Source organism: Mytilus trossulus, chromosome 3 (genome assembly GCF_036588685.1).
Source record: "Mytilus trossulus isolate FHL-02 chromosome 3, PNRI_Mtr1.1.1.hap1, whole genome shotgun sequence".
Classification (NCBI taxonomy): Eukaryota; Metazoa; Mollusca; class Bivalvia; order Mytilida; family Mytilidae; genus Mytilus; species Mytilus trossulus.
The window spans coordinates 62,106,202-62,131,701 of NC_086375.1; the positions used below are offsets into that span (position 1 = coordinate 62,106,202).

Sequence of the window (25,500 nt, forward strand, 5' to 3'; positions counted from 1 at the left end):
ACTGGGTCGATGCCACTGCGCATGCTGGAGATTTATTTCCCCGAGGGTATCACAAGCGCAGTAGTCAGCACTTTTTGTGCTGACATGTATTATCATTGATATTGTTATATTTATATTTTAACTGTTCACAAAATTTTGATCTTTTGGAAATACTAAGGTTTTTGTACCTCAGGCATAGATTACCTTTGCTGTATTTGGTAACACTTTTAGGAATTTTGGATCTCAATTATCTTCAACTTCGTTCTTTATATGCCTTTTTTTTTATAACTTTTTTGGATTCAAGCGTCACTGAGGAGTCTTTTGTAGACGAAACGCGCGTCTGGCGTATATATAAAATTTAGTCCTGGTATCTATGATGAGTTTATTTACCAATTGAACTTTTGGTTTAATAGGTTTTTCGTAAGCATCAACTCTCTATCAAGGAAATCATGAAAGCAAATCGATTCTTTCATACATGACATCAATGATCATGTAATAGTTTTGTTATTCAGCTTGACAAATATGTATATGATTTTTAAAGAATGAAGATAATAACACCTGTCTGAACTTTTTTTAATGTTTCATTTTAGTATATAAAAATGTTTTTTTTCTGTTACAAATCATGATGTTTTATGTGTACACGTTATGCTGCCCATCAAGGGTCCTTGATTGGAATAATACATATTCTTATTCTTATTAATCCTGTTTACTTTTTCATCCCGCCTCTTTTTCAAAACTCTTGCGTCCACATAAATATGGGACCAAACCAATGGTTTTGCACATGGGAACCATTATATACCACCCGTAACACCTGAGATTTTTCACGGATGCAAGATATAGTAACCTTTGTCAGAGATCACTTCGTACATCATGTTGACTATCTTGCACCCTCTGTAGCACGATTCATCGTCCTGCAAATCACACAATTAATTGAAATTGCGATAGTGCAATGGGACATTCATTCTCGTTATATTTTCTTGTTTTTGTGAAATATTTATAGATAGTGCATGTAAGTATATATATTAGGCCATATTCACTACCTCGTTCTCCTGGATGATTATACATGTAGTTTCGTATTTGCATTTTGATGTTTTACGAAAAACCAAAACCACTTTAATTTGTAAGTTATAATTTAATTTGCAGAACAATATTTTGACAATTGTCCTGTGTAAAACATCATTTCTAGACAATTCTAGATTCCATGTTGTTAGTAGATCACAAATCATTTTGGACTTTCTAAATGTAAATAGATAACTGCATATCGATTCTTCTTTTCTTTGGTGTAGGTCCTTTTTTCTTTCCTCTGTATCTTATCTGTACAAGTAGCTTAATGACTATAGTTTGTTCCATATCAATAGTCTTCCGCAATCGGATTTTTTACTGGTTTGTAAGCACTAAAAATCTCAATTCTACGTGAAGTTAAATCCATATAGGTTCACCCCTACCCATATACGTACTCCTTTCACGTTCTGATAATCTTGCATTGGGTGGTTCTAGTTCGACTTTTCATTTAATCCAAACGGTAGCATTTCATTTTGATTCTCTTATCTTTTCAATGTAATCAAGAATATATAGTTCATGTGATAATTTCTTCAGAACTATTTTGAACATTTTCATTAAGTAACTGATGGGATACATTCATTTTATCATCTTCTTCTTCTCTTGTGTCGTTAACCAATGCATCTGCAGTTTCTACATTCGTTGTTATATCTTTTTTATTCGGTTTATTATTAATCTGGAAAAAAAACACACGCAAAATAAAGTGACGTTTAGTTCCTCAATGTCGTCAAAACTTTATCAAAAAATCGAGAAGTAATCAAAATGAATTTATTAAAAACAGAACATAAAGCAGAGAGATATATGCGTCCTCAAAATGCTAATAATATGTCTTCATGCGATTTTCGGGGTCTTTTAAAGAAAGGAAAAGTTTGGATAAAAAGGAAGTCTTTTTTATATTCGAAACAGAAATATTTAGAAATGAGGTATGAAAATGTAAATACAATGTATATCCCTGTTTCATGTTGTTTAGCGTGCATTGCAACAGAGCACTGTGGCACCGTTAAAGTCCACAATTCCTCTAAAGTCCAAAACACCGCTTAAGTCCACAACAATTTTCCGCTAAAGTCCACAACGCCGCTAAAGTCCACAAATTTTCCGCTAAAGTCCACAAAATGACCTCCGCTAAAGTCCACAAGAAAACGCCGTTAAAATCCACAATAACAAGTTCCGCTAAAGTCCACAAAAAAGCACCGTTAAAGTCCAAACATTTTTTTTTATTATCAAAAGATCAATTCACTGGTTTTTTACTCCCAATAGAATATATATAACTTATAAAAATCATGAACCCTTCTTCTTTCAAAGTATTTCTTACGAAAGCGTATTAGGGACATAGTAAGCATAAAATTTGTATTAAAATATTTTTCAAAGTAGAAATTTTGACATTCCAAATCTTAGAATTTCGACTTGATCTCGAAATGTTGACCTTCTCAAATTTTTGAATTCCGACTAAGTAAAAATTCAAAATTTTGATTTTTTTTATAATTCCACCTTATGTTATAATGCTGTTTTTTGATTGGATGAGAAACATGGTATTTTTCACCAATTTCTATATATTGAGATTTTCTTTTCTCTGCCGGGGTATTTGCGAAAAGGGAATTCCATGTGCCGGGGCAAATCCCATGGCAGATGGGGAATACCATGTCTAAAAATAACTCCATGAATTATTTCTATTCTAATGTAACAAAATTAATTTATGTGGACTTTGGCGGTGTTGTGGACTTTAGAGGAATTGTGAACTTTAACGGTGCCACAGAGCACAATCTACATTGTCACTGAAAATATTATCTGACAATTTAAATAGAGTTAAGTCAAAACAGAAACGACCCCATACACATATCCTATTTCTACGTACCGATCTACGTTGTCTACGTCTCCTTTGTTTGTACACCATGAATGCAATTGGAAATCTGAAAGACAAAATATGCATAATTTTATAAGACTCGTTAACTTGCACTTGATCCTGTATTGTATGTTTAAAAATGTCAACTGACTCTTCAATCCATTAACTCCATTAACTATTAAAATGTAAGGTGAGAAGTTATTATCTGTCAACTTAAAATAATAACAAGGTATATTATGAGTGGCCGTTCGTGTCATTTGCGCGATATTCTAACGCGTTAGTAAAAACTAACGCGTTATTTTGTACAACTAACGCGTTATTTTGCTATAATAACGCGTTATTTTGGTAAACTAACGCGTTATTTCTTCATTTTAACGCGTTATTATACAAAACTATCGCGATACTTTTGTATGTTGTACAAATGTAATCTATCGCGATATTTAATGGAATTAACGCGTTAATTTTTGATATTCGTACAATGATGTTAACCAATCACAAGCGCGGTTCTAGATTGAATCTGAAGAGACAAGGAATAGAAATATTTTAAATAGAAAACATCAATACATCTAAAGTAGGAAAATTCTATTTGTTGCCAAAAATACATAAACTATCCCAAAATATACTATCAGAAATGGAGAGAAATGAAACAGCTAGACGAGAAAATTTAATTCCAGGCAGACCAATTGTATTACTGTGTGGTACGCCCCTACACTATATTGGTCACTATATCGATTATTTTCTTGTTCCACTTGTTAAAAAACAATATACCTATATAAAAGATACGTCAAGTTTTATTGATTCGATTGAAAATATAAAACCCCAAAGAGACTGCTATCTAGTAGCATTAGATGCAAAAAACATGTACTTACTTTACATTAAATGAAATACTAGAGGCCACTAACGCGGTATTGACCAATATTGATCCAAGTGAGTATGAAATAAAAGTTCTACCAAAGGACAGTATACTTCGTCTATTAAGGCTTATTCTAGAAAACAATGAATTTATTTTTAACAATAAACTTTACCGTGAAACCTTGGGCGTGTCGGCGTCTGCTGAATTGGCAGATCTTGCAATGTTTGTTATTCTTGAAAAAGTTTTACAACGCTTTCAGCACAGAAACAAAATGATAATGACTTCCAGATTTAGGGATGATGGCTGGATTATATATTCCGGACCTATAGAAGAAATACACGAACTATTTACAATAGCTAATACTGCACACCCGAATAGTGTTTTCAAAGGATTTATCAAAGGTGAAGTATTGAGATACATCAGGAACACCAGTAGCAAAACTGAACTTAAAAAACAGTAAGAAACTTTTAAATCACGTCTCCTCAAACGAAGATATAGAATATCTGAAATCAACGAAATTTTTAATCAAAAACAAAATTTAGAAAGGAAAAACCTCCTTATACAACGCCAAATGAAACGGGAACAACCACTAGTTATGTTAACAAAATTCAACCCATCCATACAGAAACTAAAAAATATAATTACAAACTGACACTGGAACCTTATTTCATTAAACCCTAATTGTTTGAACATATTTAATCGCCAGCCTATTATAGCTTATAAAAGACATACAAATTAAAATTATTCAAATTTTGACCTGAAGTTAATGTTGGTTAGATTGTCTGTCTCTAAAATATCTGATGATCCCAATCTAAAGCAATAATCGACTGTCTTTGTAAGAACCTATCTCGGTCTCCGTGGATTCCAGCCATTTTGCATTAATTCCAAAACATAGAAGTAACAAAATCTCTCATTGGATGATGCTTATTTTCGTATCATCGCGATAGTTTTCATAAATATCGCGTTAATAGTGAAAACTAACGCGTTAGTTTGATAATATTTTAAAGTAAAAGCAAAAATGAAATATCGCGATAGTTTTGTATAATAACGCGTTAAAATGAAGAAATGACGCGTTATTGTAAAATAACGCGTTAGTTTAACAAAATAACGCGTTAGTTTTTACTAACGCGTTAGAATATCGCGCAAATGACACGAACGGCCACTATACTCTGGCAAAATATCCACACACACACATACACTATGTATATTGGACAATATTTTATGAAATATTAGAAGACACATTAAACAAGAATATCAGTTTTTTAGATTTTGATATAAATAAGAAGCAACACATTATAAATTTCATACGTCTGGAGTGCTTTCTGGATTTACCTTTATCAGGGAAGCTTCAAATTAGAACATTTGAGAGCCAAGGATGTTTAATATTAACATAAACAGTTGGAGATGTGTATAACAAAAAAGACATACAAAATTTGTATACTCACAAAGAACACGTAGTCAATGTAACCATTACAATTAATACTATCATTTTAACGTTTACTGTATCGTTGTCATTCTGTTTTACTATGCCATTTTCCTTTGTTGTCTCGTCCAAAGCGGTTTCATTATTGTCAGTGCTCGAGTCGTTATTACAAACATCACAGGAAATGCAGTCTTCACAGCTGATGATATTTTCGCAGTCAATTGTGATGTTCCATTCTTTTAAACATTTTTGTAGTATTTGTACTCTCTGTGCACAATCTAGACAGCGGATAGTAGATGAAAACAAAAGTGACATATCCCATGGTGGTGGACAAGGGGCAGAGTGTAAAATGTCCGCTTCTGATTGGCTCAGCTGTAAATCTTGGACCATAGTTTCGCACTGCTAAAGCAAAAGTGTGTCACATGAGAATTACAAGTTTACAATCGAAAATCAATCCTATATTTGACTGTAAAAAGACCAAAATGTTGTGTTGTCCAATATTTTTGTTATTTGTTATTATTTTAACCGATCAATCAATCAGTCGATCGTTCAAGCAATCAAAATAGCAATCTATTTGTAGGCTAGAAATGAGACAGAGATATATTTCTACTAGAACATAGTAGGTTATACTTTAACACAATTGCTTTAACAAACAAGTTTCAAGAAACACTGCTTTTACTATACATTATCAAAACTTTAGTTGAATGTTTTGAAATTCTAGTTACATCTTATATATGTCTTACACGTTTGAATTTCGTGATAATCTTTTAAAGTTCAAACTTCAACCAGAAATTATCAATGTCCAAACTCTTAAATCTCAAAAATTATATTTATTTAAATAATTTGTTTTACATCATTCATTAAAAATAACATTTATGAAAAGGTTGTTATTTTGTATTTCAGCATTTCAAACATTCAATTTGCGGATAATTTGATATGTCAATCAAACTTAAGTATATCTATTCAGATGTTGGTAAGTACTAGTATGTACTAAGAGATAGAATTAACTGACACAGATAGAAAGGTTATGTTAGGAACACATGACTGGATACAACAATAGAATTATGATTTATTCATAACTTCCTAGTAAAGAAATACATTGTCCCTTACGTCTTTCGTCTGTCATTCTCTATCTCTTTAAAATTCAGATATATCTTTTACTCGCGTGCTCGTATGCAGGATAAATGAAATCAGAAATTTATATACAGATTAGACCGTTGGTTTTCCCGTTTGAATGGCTTTACACTAGTAATTTTGGGGCCCTTTATAGCTTGTTGTCGGTGTGAGCCAAGGCTCTGTGTTGAAGGCCGTACATTAACCTATAATGGTTCACTTTTTTTTTTTAAATTGTTTATTGGACGGAGAGTTGTCTCATTGGCACTCACGGCACATCTTTCTATATCTATATATGAATTAAATTGTTTCTCCGTAACATGTGATTTTGGGTAGATATTTAGAGATTCAATAGTTATCAAAGGTACCAGGATTATTATTTAATACGCCAGACGCGCGTTTCGTCGACATAAGACTCATCAGTGACGCTCATATCAAAATATTTATAAAGCCAAACAAGTAAAAAATTGAAGAGCTTGAGGATCCAAAGGTTCAAAAGGTTGTGCCAAATACGGCTAAGGTAATCTATGCCTGGCCTTGAAGGCATAAAACTTTGCTCAGTGCTCGGAGCACAAAAAATCATGCTCGAAACCTGAAATCCAGCAGTTTGATTGGTTGATTTTCGAGTCTGAGTACAAAAATCATGTTCGAAAGTTTTATGACCGTGAGGCCTGGGATAAGAAAATCCTTAGTTTTTCGGTAAATTCAAAGTTTTGTAAACAGGAAATTAATAAAATGACCACATTAATGATATTCATGTCAACACCAAAGTGTTGACTACTGGGCTGGTGATACCCTCGGGGACGAAACGTCCACCAGCAGTGGCATCGACCCAGTGGTGTAAATAGTTATTTATCAAAACCATAGTTATTGATTATTACTGAGAAAAATCATCGCTGATATAAGTACTTACACTGTTAGAACATATTTCTAAGTTATCATCTGTCTTCTGAATTATTCCATTCGCCATAGTTACGTAGACTATGACTATTTTACAAACAAAGCTAAGTACCATTTCATGTAATGGCGTCGTTCATCCTTTACTTTTTTTAAACTGAAATTGAAAACAAAATGCCTAGTCAATGATGGTAAAAAGTTGAGCAAAAAATGATATTATAAAGAATAAAAGTTTGTATTATTCCAATCAAGAAGAACTTATCTATTTTAAAAATACTAATACAATCATGTTAGTGAAAAGTATACATACTCAAATCGCCAGTAACAATTCTAAAAATGTCACAAAACATTCCTAGCATGTTACTATAGTATCGTATATGTATGCTATAAATAGGTAAGGTTTTTGTTTGACTGATCTAAACAGGTTAAAAAGGTGTTACTTAAACAGTAGTTGACATAATGTGTTTTCCTTCAATGTCAATTGCTCTCTCATGGATATTTTGACTCCAACATAGGTGAAATCTGTATTTAAATAAATACCTGAAATCTGTATTCAAATAAATTTCTAGAGAGTTATACAACGTTTTTTAATCACATGCATTCGATGGAAATTTTAAACCACAGGAAGTCATACACATTAATCACCAAATTTGAGGTCACGAAAAAGATGTGATTAAAAAAAAAGTGCACAAACGCTTGATAACAAAATGTACATTTCAAAATTTTAATAATTTTAATCGCAAAGTACGGACTTTATTATAATATAAAACTTACCTTTCCTTATCTTATCTTATAATGATTGTGTTTATTTCATGATGATTTGTTTAAGGTCACGTTTAACCTTTTATAACAGTAAAGATAGAAATACCATCATGCAAGAAGTACAAATGATTTTAACAGTTTGTTATAATATTGCAAATTAACTTGCATCAATAAAGAATTAATACGGATATCCTGTCAACCTAGTGGTCACAATCCCTCTTCTTATAACAACTCTGATTTATCTTTTCTTTTGAATTTAGTGCAGTTCAGAATTTTATCCACCTATCATTTATATAAATGGTGCATCGTACTGTTTAAATTATGAAATTCAAGAAGAATGTTCCTCCGAAATACAGCCTCTTTTATTACATAAATTTATATTTCAAAACAAATTGCAATTCATTAGTCTAATTAAATGTATATTTCAGAAATGAATTCTTCTTTTTATGGTTTTATTAGCGTGTAAAAGTTCAATGCTAAATTGCAGGATAAAAAAAGGGTCATGCCGTGTACAAAGGATATGAAATGTCTTTTGAAAACGTTCGGTGAGCCTCGCTTTTCTGTTTCTTAAGATCGTCATTTAAATTTTATGTTTTCCTATAGTTGTACAAATATCATGTGCAAACGTTGATTTCAATTACAATGTTTTAAATGAAAAGAAAAGAATTTTGGTATACCAAACGACCTGTGCTTACTTGTATAATTAAGTGTAATTAAGGGAGTGAAATGTTCCGTTTCAACTTGAACAAATAGAATTATTTTTTTCTCATGCACGTTATAACTTCTTATGCAAAAATGCAGTTGTATACAAACGATGTCAATAGAACTGTATGACGCTAAGTAGTTTATTAGTTCTGTTCTAAAGCCCTGGCCACCGTTTCACAAAGCCTTCTTAACTTACGATGATCGTATCACTTTACGATCGGTTTACGTGTGGTTCTACGTTCCCGTTACGTGTGTTTCACAAAGGCATCGTAAAGAACTACTAAGTTGATCGCAAGTTACGTCTTGTTTATCATCGTAAGTGTATCGTAAACCGAGAAGAGTGCTTTCTTTCACGTCCGCACTTTTATCGAGTATGGCGTGCCAAATAAACATTTTTAAAAATAATTATCATGGATGGCGAAATATGGCGATATTTGTATATCAACATTAATACAACTAAAGAATTTTAGTCCTTTTTCAATATTAATTCAAGATTAGATAAATGACGCTTACAGTCATAGGACAAAAGTGAATTCCCACTCAAAAAATGTCCGATCATTTGAACTAAAATCGGATTTTTCAAAAAAATATTACCAAGTAAGTCTATGAGTGATTTTTATAAAATAGATACCATAAGATGCAGAAATGTCTGAAGTTTAATTGTTTATTTGGCCATATTTTTAGTGAGGTTCTTTTTTCATTATTGAATGGGTTGAACACAAATTATTCTTTTTACGATATTAATTTATTTAGAATACATAGCAAACTTTGCCGTGAGTCAAGCAATATTTTTCTGTGTGTTCACCTTGTCAGTAATTTAAAATACATATTAAATACACTTTGTACCAATATTCTTTTTGAAGACAAAAACAGTCAAATATATTCAACGGCGGAAACTATCCGACACAGTGAGGGTCTAGATAAGAGGCAACGAAAAGGGGGGCGCATTTCTTTGGTCTGTAATTCTTTTAACCATTCTTATCTTTTCAGCATTAAAAATATGCTTATACTTTGAATTATGTGTCCCTTTTGAATTTGCACTACACAAATGAAACCATTTATCAATTTTGTTAAATGTTTGATTGAAACGAAACACAGAAAAATATAAATATTTTAACTTAGCTTACTTGTAACAATTTTTAAAAGCAGTAGATTAGATGAAATTAAATTTATCTGATCTTATCTAGTTTGTAATATATGAGGAAAAAGTAATGAGAAGCTAGCTCTGATCATAAAGTTTTATAACATATATGTAGCATTATTAGTTATCCGACATTAAGAGTTATCTGGAATCTGACAAATTAAAAATTTTATCATCAGAACAGGTTAGATGTATTATTGATAGCCCAATATAGAAAAAAACATGCTTATCATGGACGATTTTAATTTTTTTTTAACTTTTATTAGTAGTGAAAGAAAAATAGGTTTTCCCCAACCCCCAAAAAAGCAAAAACAATGTTATCCGTCTTCGAGCATTCGTCTTCCAGATCTATATATAAAATATATTTTTTTTTGTTATTTTTTTTAAAAATTGGAATGAATAATGGATCTCTCAAATATGAAACTTAGGACGTAGGAATCATTCCGGCGAAAGAATATGAATTTTTCTAAGTACTCTCAAATCTATTCATTGTGACTTTTTGTGTCGGGATGTATAAGTACCCGGCCTTGTCCACATGTATTTTTGTCCATCTGATGAGTTAAGCCTTTTTCAACTGATTTTTATAGTTCGGTCGTATGTTGTACTGTTATACCACTGTCCAGGCCAGGTTAGGGGGAGGGTTGGGATTCCGCTTACATGTTTAACCCCACCACACTATTTAATGTGCATGTCCCTAGTCAGGAGCCTGTAATTCAGCGGTTGTCGTTTGTTTATGTGTTACATATTTGTTTTTCGTTCATTTTTTTTTACATAAATAAGGCCGTTAGTTTTCTCGTTTGAATTGTTTTACAGTCTTATCGGGGCCTTTTATAGCCGACTATGCGGTATGGACTTTGCTTATTGTTGAAAGCCGTACGGTGACCTATAGTTGTTAATGTTCGAGTCATGTTGTGGGTAGTTGTCTCATTGGCAATCATACCAAACATTTTTTTATAAGGTTTCAACTCCATTTGACACAGTTGATCTTCGTCTGCACGATTTGGCTATTTATTAGGTTCTATTTTTTCAACTTTTTCTGTTCTTTTTTGCATGCTTCGTTCCAAAAATCGAGAATTATAGCTCTTTGATTGTATGACTAGTTGTTGTATGGTTTTTTCAGCTGTACAGAGCTTTGTGTTGTCAATGGTTATTTTTGTCGGAACTCTTTCACGAAATTTCATTGTTGTAATTATTATTGACACAATGTAGGAGAAGGATGTAAGGTTAACTACATGTAAGTCTCGAATAGTGGACGAAAATACTGATGCTTATTAATGAACATAATTTGCATGGCTAAAATCAGTGAACCAGTTCTGATAAGGACTCGTCCAACATTTCATTCCAAATGATATACGTATATCAATATTTAATTTGGTATGCAGAAAACGCAGAGTATAATTATTTTGTCAAATTTACTTTATATTCTCTCTCTCTCTTCTTTTTTTTGGAAGGGGGGGGGGGGGCATTATCGTCTATGCTGTAAACCTCATTCACAAACTCAGATATCTTGGGTTATTTCAAATAAATATCTGGTACATGTACTAGTATTCAAGCGCCTATTAATGGGATAGGATGCTTAATACTATAAGAGTATCCACAAGTAGAGTTTTGGTGGTCTCTTTTAAAAGTCGGTGCATTAGAATATTATGCTACAACCAACCAACGAAAATGGTTGCCTACTAAGTATATAAAAGCTAAAGAATATGCAAAGCATGTAATTTTTACGACGCAGGAGTTCGGGTAAGAGAGGTTCCAAACCGTGAATATCAAATAATATATACCGATTTGATTGGCCGATAAATGTTTTAACACACGACGCCATCAAGTTACGTAAATATTTTAGAAATATACAGACGATATTTCGCAATCCACGCCTCCTAGGAAAGTTTCTTGTACTGTTACGTAAAGCGGGAAATACGCGTTTATGTATTTAAAAATTGGTAATTTTAAATTATTAACTTTTTTTACATTTAGACTTTTTCCTTTTTTCCTAGATTGTTACATTATTTGGAGAGTTGCTATTTAATGTTATTTTTTTGTATCGTTTCTATCAAATTTTATTTTTTATATTAAAACTAGAAATTGACCTGTTGTTTCACTAGCTGTTTTGACTTTTTATCTAGAAAAAAATCCTAAATATTCTAAAAACTTTTCATCCACATTTTGTCGGCTTCAATTCAGTGAGCAATATTGAATTTCATGCACTAAATACAGACGCTTACCGTATTAAATAAACGCGACCTATTAAAATAGTCAAAACAATAAGTTTTTATTCCAATTACAATTGAACTTTTTATATCAATTCGAGATTTATGTCGTGTTGATCTGTAATATATTTATTTGTATTAAAACTTGACCTTAAAATCTGACAGAACGTACGCGAACAGTCCGACGTATGCCGCGTATTTTGAAATAGTACGCGTACGGTACAAATACTCATATGGTCTGGAACATAGACATCTATCTATATTGTTGAAAACTATACTATACTGGATGTCCTTAGTTCGTCTTTGTCATTTGATTGCTGTTTTATTAAAGTATAACCTACATTTCCAACTGGTTTGTATAGCTAAAACGGCTATTGTGTATAGAATAATTGTCTTTCTTTTCCTAAATAACATATATGCTTAAAAGAAGACGGACCGAGGAGAGATGTGCACAGGCACTTGTTTCGATCTATTAAATAATAAAGTAAACAGAAAAAAATGCTTCACTTTTCAATCTTTAACTTCCCCTCCCCCTTCCAAATTATTTTTCTACTGTATTAATTTTTGAAGACATGTCTCATCTACACAAAGTCTTCTTGATCTGCAGCTTACCCTTTATTAGTTTTGGTATATATGATCTACATTTAATTCGATCCATAAATAGTCACTCAGTCGAAAGGCATATATAATATATATCTTAATATTTGCAATAAGTTCAATCTATAACCACGAAACTAATTACAGTCAGATATTTATTGAGATATTCTTATTTTAAAAAATACATTTCTTTTTTGGACGAAATTACAAAGAATAATTATTATCTGGTTTGACTGTGAAACACTGATTTCAGATTTATATTGTACACATAGCTTTAAAATGGGAATAAAACATCCTTCTATAAACGTTTTATCGATTACCACTGTGTTTGTAGTGATATAATTATAAATAGATTTCAGAACGCGGACGTGATAGAAAGCCTATTTATCAAATTGTCAAGACGGACGCCGGTAGGAAATAAGATGAGTAAAAAGTGATTATAAATACCTCGGATTTGGAAATTGCATTATGTCAGTTGCTTGCATATACAAATAATCAAACGAAAATAGACTTTAATTAAGTGTAGTAGATATAATATTGACGATTCTTCTTCGTCTTCTAACATTTGAGGCATCTTGGCCAAGAATAAAGAACGCTGCAGCCATGTTAAATGGATTAATTCATTTTCGTAGAAAAGCTACGATGGAGTTACGACTGGGTATAGCTGTAGTAAGTTACGCATAGGATTTATGCATTATTTACGATCATCTTAACTTACGATGTCTTTGTGAAACGGCTGTAAATCCTACGATTTATTTACGATGGGCTTACGATGACACGTAAACTTACGAAGGCTTTGTGAAACGGTTTCACAAAGCCTTCGTAAGTTTACGTGTCATCGTAAGCCCATCGTAAATAAATCGTAGGATTTACAGCCGTTTCACAAAGACATCGTAAGTTAAGATGAACGTAAATAATGCATAAATCCTATGCGTAACTTACTACAGCTATACCCAGTCGTAACTCCATCGTAGCTTTTCTACGAAAATGAATTAATCCATTTAACATGGCTGTGTGCAGCGTTCTTTTTTCTTGGTCAAGATGCCTCAAATGTTAGAAGACGAAAAAGAATCGTCAATATTAGAAACTACACTTAATTAAAGTCTATTTTCGTTTGATTATTTGTATATGCAAGCAACTGACATAATGCAATTTCCAAATCCGAGGTATTTATAATCACTTTTTACTCATCGTATTTCCTACCGGCGTCCGTCTTGACAATTTGATAAATAGGCTTTCTATCACGTCCGCGTTCTGAAATCTATTTATAATTATATCACTACAGACACAGTGGTAATCGATAAAACGTTTATAGAAGGATGTTTTATTACCATTTTAAAGCTATGTGTAAAATATAAATCTGAAATCAGTGTTTCACAGTCAAACCAGATAATAATTATTCTTTGTAATTTCGTCCAAAAAAGAAATCATAATGTATTGTTTTAAATAAGAATATTGCAATAAATATCTGACTGTTATTAGTTTCGTGGTTATAGATTGAACTTATTGCAACTATTAAGATATATATTATATATGCCTTTCGAGTGACTATTTTTGGATCGAATTTAATGTAGATCATATATACCAAAACTAATAGAGGGTAAGCTGCAGATCAATAAGACTTTGTGTAGATGCGACATGTCTTCAAAAATTAATACAGTAGAAAAATAATTTGGAAGGGGGAGGGGGAAGTTAAAGATTGAAAAGTGGAGCATTTTTTTCTGTTTACTTTATTATTTAATAGATCGAAACAAGTGCCTGTGCACATCTCTCCTCGGTCCGTCTTCTTTTAAGCATACATTTGTATATGTTATTTAGGGAAGGAAAGACAATTATTCTATACACAATAGCCGTTTTAGCTATACAAACCAGTTGGAAATGTAGGTTATACGTTAATAAAACAGCAATCAAATGACAAAGACGAACTAAGGACATCCAGAAGGCAACATAGTATAGTATAGTTTTCAACAATATAGATAGATGTCTATGTTCGAGACCATATGAGTATTTGTACCGTACGCGTACTATTTGAAAATACGCGGCATACGTCGGACTGTTCGCGTACGGTCTGTCAGATTTTAAGGTCAAGTTTTAATACAAATAAATATATTACAGATCAACACGACATAAATCTCGAATTGATATAAAAGTTCAATTGTAATTGGAATAAAAACTTATTGTTTTGACTATTTTAATAGGTCGCGTTAATTTAATATGGTAAGCGTCTGTATTTAGCATGAAATTCAATATTGCTCACTGAATTGAAGCCGACAAAATGTGGATGAAAAGTTTTTAGAATATTTAGGATTTTTTTTCTAGATAAAAAGTCAAAACAGCTAGTGAGACAACAGGTCAATTTCTAGTTTTAATATAAAAAAATAAAATTTGATAGAAACGATACAAAAAAATAACATTAAATAGCAACTCTCCAAATAATGTAACAATCTAGGAAAAAAAGGAAGAAGTCTAAAGGAGTAGGTCCGGTAAGAGCCCTTTTTGGCCCCAAAATATAGCAGTTTTACAAAATTGTTAAAAGGTAAACTTTTAGTTATTTATTGGATAGTAGAATGGCTCTGCTACATAAATATTGGCTGTTTTTGGCAATACAATGCACATATATTGAGTACTAGCACCATTAAGTCATGCTAAATTACTGAAATCATCAAAATTCAAGCATTTTAGTTAAATTTTAGACGGTTTCCGTGTAAAACGAAAGTGGCCGCATTCGTGTTCATCCAAAATATTAAAATGGAAGTTGTATTTGATGATAATACATAACATATATAAAGATTGAGGATGAACACGGATGCGGCCACTTTCATTTTTGACAAAAACCATCTCAAAAGTGACATTTTTCGCATATTTGGTAGATTTTTTCATATTTTAGCTTGAATCGGATCGTTTTTTAAGACTAAATGAGTTAAAATCTTTAACAAAAAATAATTGAAACAAATGAAATAGACACTTAAGTGTTAAAAAAGTGGTCAAAATCTTTCGTCAGATGAAACTGAAATTTGAGGCCAAAATCGGTCGATGTTTTGTCGTGGAAGATCTATAAAAAAAAGTTGTCGTGGCACTGTCGTGCAAAATGTCAAAAAACATTTCGTGCAAAATGTAAAAAAACATTTCGAGTGGTAACATCAGCTACGACATGTCCACGATGGTACACGACAGAGAAAAACAAATTGTAATTGTGCTGTCGTAGGTAAGTCGTAAGTCGGTCGTGCGACAATCGTGAGTTGTTTGGGGCAATTTTTCAGGTTTTTATGTTATGAGATACGCGTGTTATAGTCCGGCGGCTACAAGCATATTTCAGACGAATTGTGCACATCCTGTTACAAGCATGAAATTTGGCATAGACCTTCCTCAACTATTACTCTTTTATTTCAGATAGGGAGGCATTTGAAAAAAATGTCTCACTTCCGGTAAAATTCAAAATGGCGGACGTTATACTTAAATCAGCCCCATATCGAAGGCTAGCGTGTAAAAATGTCCTATTATCATGCTACTATCATAATAATTGGTACAGACCTTTGTGTTTTACTACTTTTGGATAAATTAAATATATTAGATGTCTTCAGAAACCCCAATTCCGGTTAAAATCCAATATGGCGGACATTGTACTTAAATAAGCTTATTTTTTAGGGAGGGTAATTGAAATGTGTTTTAACGTATTGCTACTATAATTACATTGTGTATGAACCTTTCTTTGGTGCTTCTGATGGAGACAATGTATAAGACATATGTCTTAAAAACCCTTACTTCCGGAAGTATCCAAAATGGCGGACAGAGAAATATCAATTTTTTATTCAAATTTTCAACTTTTTTCAAAATGTAAAGAAAATGATTTTATTTTGTGCTGGTCATTAAACTTTTGGCTTTAAGTTATCCCCAAAACCACTTATTCTAGCATGTTGTAAATGCTAAGATATAAAGTTGACACTTCCGGTAAAAATATGACGTAAATTTTAAAGATGAGTCCTCAATCTATTTCTTCGATGTAGAGTTTAGGATAGATTGATTTTAACTAAATAAAATCACTATAGTACTAAAAATATTTAAAACTACTTCTATTTGGCCAAGAATACATGCTTATTCACAGTCACCACCACATGCACACAAGGCAGTGCACGGGAGACCCGATTTTACACATTGAAAATAACCGCGGCATCCTTTCGACAAAGGTCTGTACCAAATATTATGATAGTAGCATGATAATAACACATTTTTACACGCTAGCCTTCGATATTGGGCTGATTTAAGTATGACGTCCGCCATTTTGGATTTTACCGAAAGTGAGACATTTTTTTCAAATGCCTCCCTATCTGAAATAAAAGAGTAATAGTTGAGGAAGGTCTATGCCAAATTTCATGCTTGTAACAGGATGTGCACAATTTTTTACAAAGCCGCCGGACTATATTACTGTCGTGCCGGCACACTGTCGTATGACTGTCGTGCCACTGTCTTGAAACATGCCAGGCTCCATCCTCATGAATCCAACGAAATCTCCGACAGATTCCCGCTCCAACTCTTGCATCAGTATTATACTATTCTGCACAGTCATAAGGCGCCGTTCGATCCATGGCCTAACTCACCAACGTCGGGCGTTTCGCTGATTCCTTGTACTGTTCACGGGCTCGAATTAACGCTAACAGGACCATATTTTGGTCTTGGTTTAGTCCGACAAGGCGCCTATTTAGAAAGACCTAGCGTAATCATTCTGGTGGAATAGTCATCCTCTTTAAACGGTAGACAGTATGTTTTCCAAACATTAATTCCCGTCGAATTGTATTCTTCTGAATACAACCGAAATATGTTGCACGACGAACGTACAACTGTCGTATGACAGACAATCAATGTTGTGCGAGCATCGTACGAAATTTGGTATTCGTGAGACAATCGTGCGACAGTATCACGAGTGTCTTGCGACAATCGTAGGATTGTCGTACGGCAGTCGTGCAACAGTTGTACGATTTTTCTTTATAAAAAAGGTTTATGTTGGTACCCATGACAATGTGTTTATCGCACCAAAGTGGTAAGACACTACACTATCACGACAGCCACAAGACAGTGACACGATAAAAAATCGTAAGGTAAAAAAGGTGTCAAATTTTCGTCCTACGACACACGACAGCGCCACGATGCTCAAAATTTCGTACAACTGTCGTACGATGATCACAAATGACCCACGATTTGACCAATTTTCATGTCCTGGCGCTGCATAGATGTATCGTGGGTTCGTTGTGACCAGGCCTCACGATCATAAAACTTTCGAGCAATCAAATTGCTTGATTTCATGTTTCGAGCATGATTTTTGTGCTCCGAGCACTGAGCAAAGTTTTATGCCTTCAAGGCCTAGGCTTAACAGTACACCGTGTAGTTAATGTTTGGTACATTTAAATAATATACAAATCTATAATACTAAAATCACGAGGTCCAATTTGTCAGCCGTCATCACGTAAAAACGACGAATCAAAGAATTCAACTTTATATATAACTAATATAGTACAAAGCTGTAGATTAAAAATTACACCACTCCAGGCCCTTTTGTTTTCCACGTAATTAATATTGCCAATAATTAAGAAGTTCCGGGTCGAGTCCGATACCGATACCAATAGTATATTCATCTGTTACCTATTACCTTATCTGTACGTTCCGCATTTGACAGGCGCACCACCAAACGGTGTATTCAGGATATGCTATATACACGGGTCATAATCACAGGGTTGACACTACTAAATTGTCAAATTGTTACCTATTGTAGTATTTTAATCAGTAAGACTTTATAAGATAACAATACGAATACTAAAAATATTAGGCGTATAGGTACAGTTTTCAATTTGTTAGCGGGCATGACGTAAAACAGCGAATCAAAGAATTCAACTTTATTTATAACTAATATAGGACAATGCTGTTGATTAAAAAAATACTCCATCCCAGGACGTTTTGTTTTCCAAATAATTAATATTACCAATAATTGGTCAGTTCCAGTTAGACGGGTCAAACAGAAAGATTTGAAAGCAGAGAAAACTGTGATAACTATCTTATAATCGGCATGACTTTATCAGATGACAATACTAATACAAAAATAAGTCTTGCGCATAGTTAGATACTTTAATTCAGTCACGGACCCGCGATATCACGGGTTTGTTCTAGTAATACCTAATAATACTTTATAATACAAATATCAAAGGTCAAATTTGTAGAACACATTACATTTACAAATAGACTATTAAAAATTCCTTATAAAGATATTCTTACAATTTTAAAATTATATATGTATGCAAAGGTTTATAAACATAAGTAATTGTCTTTACCTAAATGCTGTTCGTACCACGGTGTTCGTTCATAATATCATACTTGTCAATGTCGGTTATCTTATTTCATTGCCTAATTGTTGTGACAGATATTTGTAATCTGATTATTTACGTGATTATCAATGGACTAAAATAAATGATTAACAATTGAAAAAATATGTAAAGATCACTGTATTAATTTTATCATATATGTAGTATCAATCAAACTCATGTCAACTTGTATTGATAATGTATTCATTTGGCCGAAGGACTAGATTTCCGTCATTCTAAAATTGGATGCTCATTTCTTTTACTTTCTGTTCTTGTGTAAGATCGTGTAAGTGACATAAAATTATGAGAAGGTAAAACAATTTTCAAATGGATTATCTCATAGGATTTTGTTTATTTTTACATTCAAGGAGAAAGTGTTATGTTCTCTAAATTGGCCTGTTTGGTTCACTGAAATGACCATCACAATACAATTTCGTATAAATTAGTTGTGGACTTAGCGGCGATGCCACCACAATCCTCAAGCAAGTGGCACAGTTTATACTTTCAATGAATTTTCTTATAACGACCCTTTTATATTTCTGAGTCATCGTAACTTATTCTCAACTATAAGTGAAGAATTTTCTTATATAAAAGTTATTGAAAGCTAAATAAAATTCCCTATCAAACCAAGTTTTAAATTTTCATAATGTAACAGTTTACTTTGTTCATCATAACTATTTATTCTATTCTCAAAAGTATCTTTTTTTCTTGTTTCAAATTCACTTTAAATCAAGGACTTTAAAGACTTTCTCTCAATCAAATTCTTAAAATTATCAACTTTATCTCAAAGGTCTAGATTGCAATTTAGTTGTACTATGTAAACTTAAGATAAGTATCATTGGGAGTCAAACAGATTCGACAATATAAATGCTTCCTTAAGTAAAGGATTTATAGTTTAAGAATTCGGTCTTGCTAGGTAAGATAGAGACTGCGAAAATTATAAACTAGAGGCTCTAAAGAGCCTGTGTCGCTCACCTTGGTATATGTGAATATTCAACAAAGGACACAGATGGATTCGTGACAAAATTGTGTTTTGGTGATGGTGATGTGCTTGTAGATCTAACTTTACTGAACATTCTTGCTGCGTACATATATCACCTTCTATAATGATTGGCCCAGTAGTTTCAGTTGAAAGTGTTAGTAAAAATTTACAAATTTTATTAAAATTGTAAAAAATTGACTATCGATTTGTCTGAAATTTTCAGGGCAGATAGATCTTGACATGATAAACAATTTAACCCCATGCCAGTTTTGCTCTTAATGCTTTTGTTTTTGAGTTATAAGCCAAAAACTGCATTTTACCCCATGTTCTATTTTTAGCCATGGCCGCCATCTTGGTTGGTTTGACGGGTCAACGGACACAATTTTCAAACTAGATACTCCAATGATGATTGTGGCCAAGTTTGGTTAAATTTGGCCCAGTAGTTTCAGAGGAGAAGATTTTTGTAAAAGATTAATAAGATTTACGAAAAATGGTTAAAAATTGACTATAAAGGGCAATAACTCCTAAAGGGGTCATTTGACCATTTCGGTCATGTTGACTTATTTGTAAATCTTATTTTGCTGAACATTATTGCTGTTTACAGTTTATCTCTATCTATAATATTATTCAAGATAATAACCAAAAACAGCAAAATTTCCTTAAAATTACCAATTTAGGGGTAGCAACCCAACAACAGGTTGTTCGATTCATCTGAAATTTTTAGAGCAGATAGATCTTGGCCTTATAAACAATTTTACCCCATGTCAGAATTGCTCTAAATGCTTTGGTTTTTGAGTTATAAGCCAAAAACTGCATTTTACCCCTATGTTCTATTTTTAGCCATGGTGGCCATCTTGGTTGGTTGACCGGGTCACCGGACACAATTTTTAAACTAGATACCCCAATGATGATTGTGGCCAAGTTTGGTTTAATTTGGCCCAGTAGTTTCAGAGGAGAAGATTTTTGTAAAAGTTAACGCCGGACGCAGGACGACGACGACGACGGACGACGACGACGGACGACGGACGCAAAGTGATGAGAAAAGCTCACTTGGCCCTTTGGGCCAGGTGAGCTAAAAAGTTAAAACTTTTCGATATTTCATGTACACAGCATGTCCAAGTGCATAGAGAACCCCTTCCATTGTACAATATGTGAGCTTTAATTTATTATACGTGTACGTGGAAAAACAATGAAACTGGTATATCTTAGTTAAATATCGTCTCTCTCATTATAGCCTTCAAATATTATAATACTGAAATTCAAATATGTATATTTGACACCGGTGTCAATGCAATTTATACAGTGTGAAGAGTTACACGCAATGGTTTACATTACTAATACACGATAAAGGCTCGTTTTAATGACGTCCCTTTGTTGTGCGAGAGATCATTGATGGTGTGATTATAGATATGCAATGCACATAGTACAATTTTTTGCAGATTGTTAGTATGTTTATCTTAGCTTCACAACCACGTGGAGAGAGCGGGAGTGGATCGTAACCCTTGGCTAGCGAAGATGCTTCACAACCTATACCACTTTACAAAAACACAAATCCTTCTTTGTCCTAAAAAATGCTTTATTGTCAATTTTCAAACCTACAAAACGGGAAATAGCAGCTAATCCCCATAAAAAATGAACTGCATCTGAATAAAAACAAATCAGATCCATCTCAACTCGCGTGCTCATATGTAGAAGACAAAATCTATGATCTACATAAAAAAAAATGTTCTTCTTTGTCTGGGTATGTGTTTATTTTGTCCAAAGTTCAATCTACATTTGAAAATGCCTGTACCAAGTCAGGAATAAGACAGTTCTTGTCCATTCGTTTTTGATGCGTTTTGTTTTTTGATTTTGCCATGTGATTATGGTCTTTCCAAATTGATTTTCCTCTGAGTTCAGTATTTTTGTGATTTTACTTTTCACTAAAGCCAGCACCTTCTATCCATTTGCGTGTGTGTGTGCCTTTTTTTTTTTATATAAATTATTGAAAGTAAGTTGGGTCTGGCTTTAGTGATCTTAAGTCATAATTGAAAGTAAGTGGGGCTGACTTTAGTCACAATTGAAAGTAAGTGGGGGCTGACTTTAGTCACAATTGAAAGTAAGTTGGAACTGGCTTTTGTCACTTCTGGATTGACGTATCATTTTTTCAATAATTTTGTGCTATTTTTCTGGGTGCATACAACATCTTGTGGAATATTGCATATCAACGTTAGATTTGCGGTTTAGGTAGTGAGATAGAAACAGTGTACCACTATGGTCAGATAAATAACTTGTATAAAAATCTTTTATTTAATTAAATGTTTTTAAAAGGAGAACATCATTTTGGCAAATTAATTTTAATAATTATTAGTATATTTTAGAAGTATTTTACCTACCTTTAGTTTGTGTGTTGCTATCAATTGATTAATGCAGGTAAGAACACAGAAATGAGGTCTGGAAGGGGATTCTAGAACACAAATAAAGAATAATATGAATCTTAGATCTAGTGATAGATTAAAGTAGAAAGAATAGAGAAAATGAAATAAAAAAAATAAGAAACGCAGAACATCACCTTATTTTAACCTATTCAAGGGTATTGCACCGTTTGTATATATATTTAATACACATTGAGAACATTGGGCCGAATAGGTCTACCTAATTTACACCAATTTATTATATAGTCAATACAGAATTGTTCGTATTCAATAATTAAGGAGGGGGTCTTTCAGTGATTTTAGTATAAGTTTTTGTAAAAAATGATTCATACAGGATATCCAATTTCATTTATCGACATATTCGTGATACATTCTAATAATCATAATTAAAATTAAATTATGATTTTATCTTTTTCACTGGCCCCTTTAGACACCTCAATTGCAATAAACGCATAATATCTATCTATTGTTATGTATTCTATTGTATTCCCGGTATTCATATTATGCATGTTTACCGAGAAATTAGGTATACTGCACTGGTCTTTAAATAAAAGAAATCCATTATTTGTAACTTACGTCATTGAAGAATGCACTAGTTTACGAAAAATCATAGAGTAAAAGATCAATATTTAATTTGTATACGGTGATTTTAATATAAATGTAAATTATTTGAGTAAAAATTATTTTTTCAAAGATCATGGGAATGGGATAAGGTGGGAAATAATCTTTTTAATAATATATATGTCTGATGTCAAAATCTAGATTAAAAGGCACGAAATTTGTTACTTTTGTATCATAATATATGCTCCATTGTCAGGGTCTCATTGGTACTCGTGCTATATCAACCTAAATCAATAAATGTTTATTCTAGGATTTAAATATCCCTTGCTTTGATTTTCATACAAATTCATTTTCTTGTGCCCCAATCGAGAGTACCTTACCATTTTTCGAGTTAACTTAAGCAATCATAATCCAAACAAAGACAAAACGCAATTGCGATTGGTAGCTTTTTTATTTTCTGAAAAATAGTACTATACATTATGTACGTGAATTATATATTTACCTTCTGAATGTTGTATAACTCACAGGGCCACTGTATTTATGAATGTATAAATAACATAATGAGTTCGTAGCCTACATATAGTGTTATCTTCACCAAAGTGACCTTCTATTGCATGTATGTCATATCATAAGTTAGTAGATATGTTAAAAGTGAGAAAAAAAAACTTTTGCATTTTCTGAAGGACAAAGGGTACACACTGAGAAAGGTTTGCATAACCCATAAATATCAAAAAGTTATAGAGTATTTATAAATTATTCTAATACCCAAATGGCTGACACAGCTTATTCTATTGTTTTAATATTTTAAAAGATTCCAAGTTATTAAGAGTCGAATCATGTGAAACTATTTAAAACGTATTCACAGACACTACACAGACTGTGTTTTTATGTGTTATACTAGACGCGCGGTTCGTCTACAGTGTTCTTGACTCGTCAGTAGCGCTCGAATGAAAAGGGGGAAACAGTTTAGCTCATTGTTTCAGTGTTAGGTTGTTAGAATAAAACAAGAGCAGCGTGATTCTAACCATCCAGTTCTAGTTCTAGTGATTGACTGTCTGTGCTATGGGATTGAAAACACTTTTAAAAAAGCCTACTTTAAAATAAGAAACACTGGTTATTAAATAAATCGATCGTGATGACATTTATTTAGTTGCTGTGACGTATATCAATGTACTTGCGAGGGACAGTTACAGTGATAGTAAGATAGTTGCCAGGAGCGTAATATATGCAAAAATGAAGTTGCATTTACACAATGAATGTACTTTAAGTTCCCACAACCTTTGCACATTCGCAAATCCAGTTATCATTATAGATTTAATTAAAAAAAGAAAAAAAGAAAACTTACACTCCTTTTGACAATAGTATCTTGTGATTTTTTGTTTAAGACATATTTTTTTTATTTAGTTTCTCGACGCTCAGATTATTACATAATCTAACACTATGAAGTATCAAATCTGAATTCTAAAGAAAGAAAAAATTGTCACCTACTTGACCACAATATTTTCGTTCATCAAATTTGGGATGAGATTACTTTTGTTGGTTTAAAAAGAACATACCTAACCCTTGAAGTTAAATGGTATTTCCAGTATCATATTGTCCCTCACATGAATAAGCATGGATGTATTACACGTATTAGTTAGTACATGAATAAATATAATCCAAAAAGAAAAGAGAAAACATTCATTTAACTTCTTACAGTAATAAACATTTGCTCGAACAGGTCAACCAATTAAAAGTACATCATTTGATGAAATAATTTCCTGGCGATATTATAAGTCTGATCATCCATTACTTTTCACGACAATTGCCTGAACCTTTTACGATCAATTGCTAAGAATTAAAAACTTTTATAAATACGTCTTTTTTCAAATATAACCTGCCATCTTTTCAAGGAAAAATCCAATAAAATTTTTCTGTACTATCTAACATACCATAAAGATTGAATAATATGTATCACTTTGACTTCATTACATAACAATATCTCCTAAAATGAATAAATAGATAACAAAATAAGATTCACAGATTTAAGAAAATAAGATAATCAATATGTAAAAAACAGTGTATATACATATAAAATCCATACCTTTCATTATAACGTACGCTGCATTTGTAAGGTGTGATAATACACAGGTTAACAACGTGCAAGTTATCTTTAATTACTAACATGCATAATTGAATCATGTGTATACGTAATAGGCATAGGATTGTCATTAAATAACGTGTTATCGATCCCTCTCGTTACTTAGGAATGTTTTAATATTATTAGCCTGAATGAAATGAAATTTAAAAAAAAGTAAGCGATAATAGTTCAAATTATTAATAAGGCGTGGTTATTTTTAACCTTGGAATATAATATGATATAAATGTTGGGTTTGTAAAGTTATTTAAATTCATCCATTTTTTTTGATTATATGGCACGCAAATATTCGTTTAGAATACAGGATTAAACTTTTTTTTTTAAACTATTATTAACAGAATAATTGAAGGTAACTATGTCCGCTTACTCAAGATCTTGAATCAAAAGACCCGATAGGTCTCTGTTATTTGTGGTTTTGGATATATACTGTCTAACACATCATTCAAATTTCAATATTGAAGGGACATAACTCTTATGAAAAGA

General features: G+C 32.4%; 1 protein-coding gene across 6 annotated transcripts; it reads right to left on the reverse strand.

Moving 5' to 3' along the window:
• Positions 1 to 538: 538 nt before the first annotated feature.
• On the reverse strand, positions 539 to 25,097 carry LOC134712044 (uncharacterized). 6 transcript variants are annotated; one of them, XM_063573170.1, is made up of 7 exons: positions 24,964 to 25,084; positions 24,812 to 24,864; positions 22,281 to 22,351; positions 7,181 to 7,321; positions 5,177 to 5,553; positions 2,891 to 2,945; positions 539 to 1,714 (listed from the first exon to the last, which is right to left on the reverse strand). In XM_063573170.1, exons 4-7 carry the CDS (start codon positions 7,280 to 7,282, stop codon positions 1,556 to 1,558), a joined length of 693 nt encoding a protein of 230 aa, XP_063429240.1. In that variant the 5' UTR covers positions 7,283 to 7,321; positions 22,281 to 22,351; positions 24,812 to 24,864; positions 24,964 to 25,084; the 3' UTR covers positions 539 to 1,555. The 6 variants fall into 6 exon arrangements, with proteins under 6 accessions (XP_063429240.1, XP_063429235.1, XP_063429236.1 ...); XM_063573165.1 differs by having other exon boundaries at positions 5,177 to 5,556; positions 24,964 to 25,083; XM_063573166.1 differs by lacking the exon at positions 24,812 to 24,864 and having other exon boundaries at positions 5,177 to 5,556; positions 24,964 to 25,095.
• Between the last annotated feature and the right edge of the window lie 403 nt (positions 25,098 to 25,500).

Coding starts and splice junctions, on each gene's coding strand:
- LOC134712044 (XM_063573168.1), bottom strand. CDS start 7,282: ATGGTACTTAGCTTTGTTTGTAAAATAGTCATAGTCTACGTAACTATG. Junction 2,946..5,176: donor ACATTGACTACGTGTTCTTT/GTGAGTATACAA, acceptor TTTGTCTTTCAG/ATTTCCAATTGCATTCATGG. Junction 1,715..2,890: donor GACGTAGACAACGTAGATCG/GTACGTAGAAAT, acceptor TTTTTTTTCCAG/ATTAATAATAAACCGAATAA.